Raw genomic sequence first — 9,962 nt, forward strand, 5'->3', positions numbered from 1 at the left:
ACACTGGCTTTGTTTCAGTAAGCCCATATCTTTCTTGTACTGAGGAGCCCAGAAATGGATACAGCATTCCCAATGTATCCTCACCAGCAGTGAGCAGAGGGAAAGGATCGCCTCCCCTGACCTGGCACCTACATTCTTCCCAATGATGATAGCCACCCTTGCTGGCTCGTGGTCAACCTGGTGTTCATCAGGACCTTCAGGTCATTCCCTGCTGAGCTGCTTTTCAGGCAGTCAGTCCATTTCTCCAGCCTGCCAAGGTCCCTCTTAATTGCTACAACAACCTTCTCAGGGATGTGGTAAAATTCCCATCACTGGACATTTACAAGATGGATTTGACACAGTGCTAGACAAACTCATCTAGGTTCCCTTTCCAATGAAATTTTGGACCAGATGATCTTTTGACCTTCACCTCACTGTCCATCCATACTTCATCACCTTGTCTATGAGGATGTTACAATAGACAGTATTGAAAGCCTTACTGAAGTCTGAAAATCAACCCATTTTCCTGGATCTCTCTTCTCTTGAGGACCATATTCTATGTGATTCTTCCACATACATCCCTGAAGAGGTCGAAGCCTGCTCTCCTAAATCCAGATTTGTCATCTCACAATTTGTCATGCTCTTTCCTCTCAGTATCCTGACCTGCATCATCTCCTGGTCACTGCAGCCCTGACCTTCACATCCCCAATTAGTCTTTCCTTCTTTTTGAGTTCCAGCAAAGCATATTCCCTTGTTGGTTCCTCAATGACCTGTGTCAGGAAGTTATCACCAATGTATTCCTGAAACGTCCTGGATTGCATATGCCCTGCTATGTTGCCCTTCCAGCAGATACCAGGGTGGTTCAGCTTCCCCATGAGGACCAAGGCCTGTGAACATGATGCTTCTTCCAGCTGTCTGAAGAAGGCCTCATCTACTTCTTCCTCTTCTTCAACTCTACAGGCTAGTTGCTGTGGAAAGTTCCTTTCACTGAAGAAGACTCCTTGAAGTTCAAGGCCTATGTACACATGACTGAAGCGCAGCTCTGCAGACCGGCTGCAATGTGCTACCTCTCATCCCCACCTCCCAGCTTCACAATTACTGGACACGCCATGTGCCAACATAGGGCTCTACTCTGTTCGACTGAGACCAGAAGTTGGGCTTCTTAGCTCTTAATTTTATTTTTTCTGACTTGGAGACATTGGGTACCTGAAAGCTTCTCAAATGGACACAACATGAGGAGCTATCATAGAATCATCATTGAATCACTGAACGGCTTGGGTGTAAAGGGACCCTAAAGATCTTCTAGTTCCAATGCCATTGCCATGGGCAGTGATACCTCCCAATGGACCAGCTTGCTCCAAGCCCCATCCAACCTGGCCTTCAACACTGCCAGGGATGGGGCAGCCACAGTTGCTCTGGGCAACCTGGACCAGCGTCTCACCGCCCTCACAGCAAAGAATTTCTTCCTAAGATCTCATCTCAATCTCTCCTCTTGCAGCTTTAAAACATTCTCCCTTGTCCTGTCACTCCCTGTCCTTGTCAAAAGTCCCTTCCCAGCTTTTCTGTAGCCCCTTCAGGTACTGGAAGGTGCTCTAAGGTGTCCCTGGAGCCTTCTCTTCTCCAGACTGAACAACCCTGGCTCTCTCAGCCTGTCTCCAGAGCAGAGCTGCTCCAGCCCTCTGACCATTTTCATGGCCTTTTCTGGGCTCACTCCAACAGCTCCATGTCCTTCTTATATTGGGGGCTCCAGAACTGGACACAGTTCTCCAGCAGGGGGTCTCACACGAGCAGAGAGGGAGACATACAGCCCTGGCTTCAAACTCAAGGCACAAGACCAACAGGGGTTAGACAATAAGAGCTGTCTTTGTTCCTGGCTCATTTTACAATGACAACTAGCAAGAAGGATGATCAGGATCAAAATACAGTGGAGGATTTATGATATTGACCTTTATCCATAGGGAGCTAGACCTGAAAGCACTAGCACATGGCTTCCCACTACCACAAAACTGCCTTCTACTCAGGATTGTGAAGCAAGAAAATGCTATAGATGACTTTTCTAGAAGACAGATCAAAAAGGAAAAAGCCCGGCTGATAAGTGCACATAAAAAGAGCTATTAACCACAATCAGAAAAAACATGCTTGATCATTATAAACTCCAAACTTGTTATTGCTGTGACAGCCTGCAAAGAAGGTTCCTGCAGAGAAAGACATTATCAGTGCTGATGTCTGGTGCAGCAGTTGACAGTGTTAGCTCTGTCTCTCTCAGCAGGAGTGTTTCTTGCAAGGGGCGGAAAACGACATTTCTTTTATTTGTGTGTAGACAGTTATTATTTGCTTTATTTGAACGTAGGACACTTGGCAAAAAAAACAAAACAAAACAAAACACCCTAACAAGCTGAACTGTGAAAAGGATTTGCCACAAGCAAATGATGAATAGTCAAAGATCTAAGTTTTGGGTTGGATAATTCAAGCAAAGCAGGGAGCTATTTCTATAACTGAAAGCAATGTTAATGGTCTTTGATGAAAGGAAGACACTATTTGCTTTCAGCATTCTTGGAGATACATCTGAGCGAACGCTGTCAAAAAGTTCTGCCTACTCCAGGCACTTGGAATTATTAATTAGCAACAGAATGGCCAAAAATTGGTATAATCATCCACTGCCTTAATCAAGCCCATGTTTACCTTCCTCTCCTCCAAGGCCTTGTAGTTATACCTATAGTGTGCCTAAATTGCCTGCCTGTGGATGCAGCCTGAAGCCTAGGTTGCTCCTGGGACCTGCCATCTCACATCCATGTCTTCAGATGGTTTTAAAGAAGTTCAAGTTCAAGGCTGCCTGGCAAATACCATGTGCCCTGGCAGCCCAGAATGTCAACCATGTCCTGGGCTGAATCCGCAGGAGAGTGACCAGCAGGGCAAAGGAAGGGATTGTCCCCCTCTGCTCTGGTGAGACCCCCTTGCAATACTGGATCCAGTGCTGGGGTCCCCAGCACAGGTAGGACATGGAGCTGTTTGAGAAAGACCAGAGGAGGCCACAAGGATTATTCGAGGGCTGGAGCAGCTGTGCTCTGGAGACAGGCTGAGAGAGTTGGGTTTGCTCAGGCTGGAGAAGAGAAGGCTCCTGGGAGACCTTAGAGCACCTTCCAGTACCTGAAGGAGCTACAGGAAAGCTGGGGAGGGACTTTTGACACGGGCATGAAGTGAAGAAACAAGGGGAACATTTTCAAGCTGCAAGTGGGGAGACTGAGATGAGATCTGAGGAAGAAATTCTTTGCTGTGAGGGTGGTGAGACACTGGCCCAGGTTGCCCAGAGCAGCTGTGGCTGCTCCATCCCTGGTAGTATTGAAGGCCAGGTTGGATGGGGCTTGGAGCAACCTGGTCTGGTGGGAGGTGTCCCTGCCCATAGTAGAGGAGTTGGAACTAGATGATCTTCAAGGTCCCTTCCAACCCAGACCATTCTGTATTTCTATGATTCTGTGAACAATCCAATATGAGCTCCCAAAAGTTTTTGCTGCAGCCTAATGCAACATCAGGCTAAGGAGCAGAGGAGTAAGGTGGAAAATGGTGATTATACCCACATACTTATTGCTAATCAGATCACACCTTATTTCAGTGATGTGCATCTTCAAAAATAGGTTTTAAAGGGTATAGGAAACAGGCATTAAAATGATTCAAAGGCTGGGGAATATGCCAGATGGAAAGGACTTCAAAGAGCTCAATCTGTTTAGTTTATCAAAAAAAGTTCAAGTGTTGGCTTGAAGCAGCATAAAAGTCCTTCCACAAGGAAAAAAAACTGGTTACAGAAGAATTTAATAAGCTAGCAGGGGAAGATTTAAATGATGGAAACTAATGCTAGAGGTATTCAGACAGGACACAAGGTTTCATCTTTTAATGGTATAGGGGATTAATAATAAGAAATTAGGGATGTGATGAATTTTTTCATTTCATGATAACCCCAAAAGAAGTCTAGGTACCTTCGTGGAAGATATATTTTAACCAAATTCTAGTTACTGAGCTCAAAACTGGAAGAACTGTGTGAAACGAGAGGGCTCAAAAAATCCAGGAAGCCAGACTACATGATGTAATGGCCCACCTTGGATAAAATTCTATGAGTCATCAGCAGAAATTTAAACTGAACTCTGAGGGAGGAATATGCTCCTGGTGATATGTGAGCCCAAACCCCCTCAGCTATATTAGCAGATCCCAGATATAGTACACAGAGTGGGAGGTTAGGAAATGCATTTTGTTATTTATAAATTGAGTGCATCACTTCAGCTTCCAAAATATCAAGCCTCAAATGCTGCCAGGATTAGCAGAGAAGCCAGAGGATGGGTACTAAGGTCTCTCCTATGAGCTGACATGGAGCACACCAGCCGCTCAGAAACTTAGGATGATAATTACTTTGCTCCGGAGTTACGCTAGAGTCTTCTGGTACAGAAGAAGAACAATTGGCAACTTCCATTAAGAAATTCATACACAGTTTTTCATTTAAAAACAACTAATTTGGCAAAATAACTACACCTGAACTGAATACTTGTATGCTTTAAACGATGTACATTAGAACTTTCAGGTTTTACGTATTAGCTTTTATATGTAGACTGTATGTCTGTTTGATATATCCATATTTCTAATCAACAAAATCTTTAAATTCTGATTTCATTACTCATGATCTACCCACAGAAAAACATAAGTTAAATTTTTCTGTGACCTGAGAATTTGTGAAGTGAACCTCAGAATTTTGCCTTAGGACTTGAGAATTTAAAATCTGGCCAGATAGGATGGTGAGCAAATGCTCTAGCTGACACTGCCTTAAGGACTTGGGCTAGATGGTCTCCAGAAGTCCCTTCTGACCTCAACAATTCTGTGATTCTACAAATTTGGCCCATTCACACAGAACTTGCCTTGTCATTCATGAATTGATGGTTCAGCGGAGTCCATGTGCTCATCTTGGTCTGTAGCTTGGGGCCATCCATGTTTCTAGGAAGTGCAAATGCCATAGGTACAGGAGATGGTGGGTCCTCTGATGTCTCGTCAGCTCCAGTGGCTAAAATTGAACAGAACCAAGACCAGCATTATCTCTGTGCTATTCCATTACAGCAAGTTTGTGAAAAGCAAGTAATTTTAAGAAGAAATCCAGTGATTTCCTAGCATACCAATGATACAAGTAAAATTATTTGAAAGTCAGTTAGGGTAAGCCCTTTGAATTTTTGGACCCAGAGTAACTGTGACCGTAAAGGCCCAATTTCCTGATGGAAACCCATGGTACACTCATGTAATATATATACACTTAATAATTAAGCAAGTCTTCCCTATCACAATTATTGAATATGCCTTTAATTTTTGCTGCATGTATGATCACAACAGGGTATTTTCAGTGAGCTAGAAAGTACACAAAATTTCTCATTCCAGTTGTTGGCCCTGAAAATTGCAAATAACTTGTGCATCTACTCAAGTGAGACTAGCCACGTTTTCACTAGTTTTTATCAGTATATAATGCCAGGTCTCATAGAGACAATTTGTTTCTCTAAAGCTTAACTGGGAGAATGAAGGGTTCAGAATTGACTGAAAACTCTCAGGGTCCTGTGTAAAAGCAGATTGGATTTGATGGTTTGGACTGACTGTGCTGCTCTTTTAAACACAAATTCCTGTGTGAAGTAAAAAGGACATTTGACAAAATTTTCCTTTCTCTTTTGCGGCACCAAATAACTGGACCACATTCAAACAAAGCCATTTCTTCATAAATTTTTACCCAAATATATAAGAAGCTTCTTTTTCCTTCATCTTCTATCCATAATGTCACTGCTCACCTCAGGCATCTAATTTCCAGACTGGAGGCTTAAGCTGCAGTAGCCTGAATACAAAGTAATTTCTTTACCATTAAAAAATATCTTTGCTCCCTGCATATAGTTATTAGGCATTTTTTTCTGTAAACACTCCAGATGGATTTAAAGCTTCCTGATGGCAAGGCAAATAATAGGACTTTTGAAACAAAAGAAAAGGCAACTCCACTAGGTAAATCCACTATTATGTTGTCAGACTATCCTGAGCCCAACCACCTCAAAACCACCCACCTAATGGACCTTTCAAATGAATGCATCTCTGAGGCTCATAGGACACACCTTCATGAAAGTGCAGTCCCACATTCCTTGCCCAGACAAAACTCCTACCTATATCAATGGAAGATTAATATTCAAAACCCACTGCAGGTTCTGAGCACAACACCTTTTTAATTAGTTTTTTCCTCGCTTTCTCTCCTAAGTTATTAAGGAATTAAAAAAAAAAAAAAAAAGTTTTATCTTTCTCGCTGCATCTGCTGGTGTAACATGGTTGGTGGTTAGGAAATAAGTTTATTACAAGAGTCTGAGTTGTTCTCACTTTTTTTTTTTTTTTCCCTAAAGATCATTAAATAACTGTCTGCATACTGTAATTTCACCTTCCTACAGAGAAGCCACTAAGTCTCCCATTCTGTAGCTAGCCAGTGTTAGAGGCTGCTTGTGCAACTGAGAAGCTGCATTTGGGACACACATTACAATGGGATGACTTGCTGGCTTGTCTTGGGATTGTTTTGTTTTTCTTCGAGGCCCCTGCCCTTTTCAATGCACAGAAACACAACATTACAAGCTAGAGAAACAACTCCACTGCCAACAAAACAGGTTCTGGCAACCATGTCCTGTTTTTCAGGGACAATCTTCTACATTAGTCACAAAACCATCAGTTGTCACTGCAGCACACTCCCAGCCCTGGATTCATGTTCCAGTTTCCCTGCATAGACAACTACTTTTTTGGTGCTGGAGCAGCAGCATTCCCAAAGCACCTCCATGAGCTGTTGTGTTAACAACACATAGCCCGATGAGACAGCTGTGTCTCTGGATCATCTTGTGCTCCTTCTGTGCCAAAAACGTGGCTCATGGAACATCTGGCAGAAGTCATATTCATAGAATCACAAAATGGTTTAGGTTGGAAGGACCTTAAAGACCATATCGTTCCAACCCCCTGCCACAGGCAGGAATACTTCCCACTAGACCAGGTTGCTCCAAGCCCTATCTAGCCTGGCTTTCAACACTTCCAGGGAGGTGCAGCCACAGCTGCTCTGGGCAACTTGGGCCAGTGTCTCACCACCCTCTTAGTGAAGAATCTCTTCTTAATATCCTATCTAAATCTCCTCTCTTTCAGCTTGAAACCATTCCTGTCACTCCCTGCCCTTGTCAAAAGTCCCTCCCCACCTTTCCTGGAGCCCTTTCAGGTACCGGAAGATGCTCTAGGGTCTCCCTGGAGCCTCCTCTTCTCCAGGCTGAACAATCCCAACTCTCTCAGCCTGTCTCCAGAGCAGAAGTGCTGCAGCTCTCTGACCATCTCTGTGGCCTCCTCTAGACCTACTCCAACATATTCCCAACTGCACCTGCCATAAAAATGCCTGAATCGCACTCCATGTTTGAGCGTGACCTGGACACAGGGTTGCGAAGGCAGGTCCCATCAGGCAAAAAGCTGACCTTAGTGCAACATTTTAACCTTCTACACAAGGTGTCAGCTTGCCATCCCTCCCTTGCTTCCCCTTTGTTGGCACAGTCACACAACCACCAGTCACTCTGCTCCTTATCTCCCCAGCTACACTCCAAATCGTGGTGAGGGGAAAGAGGTAACCTCAAGTCCAAGCCCAGCAGAGTGTGTTTACAGGATGAATTCTTCAGTGAAGTCAGGACTGTACAGTGTCACTTTAGAGCATGTGTTTTACTGGGGTGGCTCCAAGGCACACTGTACATGTACTCAGTGACCTTTCTTGTTAGGTGGCCTTGAATGTTATGGGATGCATCAAAGGAGCTGGTAGCATTTGAAAATCTAGAATCGTCTTACCTGTAACATTGAGGTAGCCTAAAAATTGGACTACAAATTCTTTACAGACCTTCTAAGAAGAGGCTTGGACTATAGAATCACAAAATCATTTTGGTTGAAAAAGTTTGGTTGAAAAAGACCTGATCATCAAGTCCAACCATTAACCCAGCACTGCCAAGGCCACCACTAAACCATGTCCCTCAGCAACACAGCTACACGGCTTTGAAATCTTTTCAGGGGTGGGTATTCCAGCACTGCCCTGGGCAGCCTGGGCCAGGGCCTGACAACCCTTGCCAGGAATAAATTCTTCTCCAGTGTCCAATCTAAACCTCCCCTGGCACAACTTGAGGCCATTTCCTTTTGTTCTATCACTTGTTACTGGAGCAACTATAGTTTAGCTTGTTTGATCTCTACTGGAAAACCTGCACTTGTCTTCACCCTCCATTCCCTATCCCTGACAGGATTAACAGCTAATCCTTCAAGCTTCTTCAAGACTCCAGAGCCACTCTGATCAGAGTTAATCTATGCCATGATACTGAGGTGGCTGCAGCAGCTAGCTCAGTACTCATGAAAAAGCAGCTGGAGTACTGTGCACACCAGTGATTGTTGAGTTGTTTAGCCAGGGCCCCACTTTTCTTCTGCAATAGTCGTTATCTTTGGATTGACTGCCCAAAATAACATTCCAGAGATTTCTCCAGCTTGTTCTGCATATATCCTAGGATGAAATTCATCAAGCTCAGCTGATCTGAAAACATTCAACCAGCAAGAGATGTGAGATGAGATTAACAAGAAATCAGGCTTTATATATATGTAAGGAAAATGCTGGTTCACTACCCAGAGAGGAAAAGCTACGGAGATGACGCAAAATAAAATCTCTTTCTCCTAGGAAAAATTAAAAGGCAATTTAGGAGCAGGTGGCAGGCATAACAAATACCAGTGCAAAAGAGATTTTCAGGAAAGAACAAGTTTTATTACTATATGCAGCGTTCTCAAGCTGGTTGTGTTTGATTAACTTTACACACAGCTGGTCAGAGGTCTCCAGCTGTTTCAAAGGAGCTACCTTACACAGTTTGCAGAGAGCAGGTGAGCCCAGCAGAGCACAAATGTTAAAAAACAGCAAAACTGCCTGAGCTCCTACAGCCAGAGAGCTCCTAGGAATGGGCCACAGTTTCAATTGAAGGGTATACTAAGTGGAGATCCAAGAGATTAGTGATTTTTGAGATGTATAAGAAAGATATACATTAATTTCACAGGGCTGGAAAGATTAATACATTGTCTAACAGTGACACAATTTCAAGACTGATTGAAATCGTGCTGAGGCCAATGGAGATACTTTCACTGATTTTGGTACAAGTTGGGCCAAGCACTTGGTTTAAAAATATTTGATAGCATTTAAGAAAGATCAACAATACATAATCGCAGAATGGTTTGGGTTGGAAGGGACCTTAAAGATCATCTAATTCCAACCCCCCAGCTGGCAGGGACACCTCCCACCAGACCAGGCTGCTCCAAGCCCCATCCAACCTGGCCTTCAACACTTCCAGGGATGGGGCAGCCACAGCTGCTCTGGGCAACCTGGGCCAGGGTCTCACCACCCTCACAGCAAAGAGTTTCTTCCTCAGATCTCATCTCAGTCTCCCCACTTGCAGCTTGAAAATGTTCCCCCTTGTTCCTTCTCTCCCTGCCCTTGTCAGAAGTCCCTCCCCAGCTTTCCTGTAGCCCCTTCAGGTACTGGAAGGTGCTCTAAGGTGTCCCTGGAGCCTTCTCTTCTCCAGACTGAACAGCCCTGGCTCTCTCAGCCTGTCTCCAGAGCAGAGATGCTCCAGCCCTCGAATCATCCGCATGGCCTCCTCTGGATTTGCTCAAACATCTCCACATCCTTCCTGTGTTTGGGGTCCCCAGCACCGGACACAGTGCAGTCCCACAGCATTTGTCCCCTTGTGCCCCACTCCACTTCTACCCCCTCCCAACGCACCCTTTCCCCACCCTCGAGTGCCCCACGCTCTCCCAGAGGTCCCGCCCACCCTGTGTCCCCTCAGAGCTCCGGGGAGCCACCGGGGCCGGGCCAGGCCGCCCCTCACCTGCCTCCTCCCGCCCGCGGGCGGCGCGGCCTAGTCCTCCCGCAAGGCCGCTTCCTGTCGCTATGGCAACCGCTG

General features: G+C 44.9%; 1 protein-coding gene across 1 annotated transcript in view; it reads right to left on the reverse strand.

Moving 5' to 3' along the window:
• Positions 1 to 5,014, reverse strand: part of FBXO16 (F-box protein 16) — a 31,913-nt gene extending 26,899 nt beyond the window's left edge. The window contains exon 1 of the mRNA XM_010002184.1: positions 4,878 to 5,014. Within this exon, the coding sequence (XP_010000486.1) occupies positions 4,878 to 4,973 (96 nt within the window). The 5' untranslated portion in view covers positions 4,974 to 5,014. The remainder of the gene's footprint in view (positions 1 to 4,877) is intronic.
• Between the last annotated feature and the right edge of the window lie 4,948 nt (positions 5,015 to 9,962).

Source organism: Chaetura pelagica, unplaced genomic scaffold, assembly GCF_000747805.2.
Source record: "Chaetura pelagica isolate M959 unplaced genomic scaffold, ChaPel_1.0 scaffold107, whole genome shotgun sequence".
NCBI classification, from domain to species: Eukaryota; Metazoa; Chordata; class Aves; order Apodiformes; family Apodidae; genus Chaetura; species Chaetura pelagica.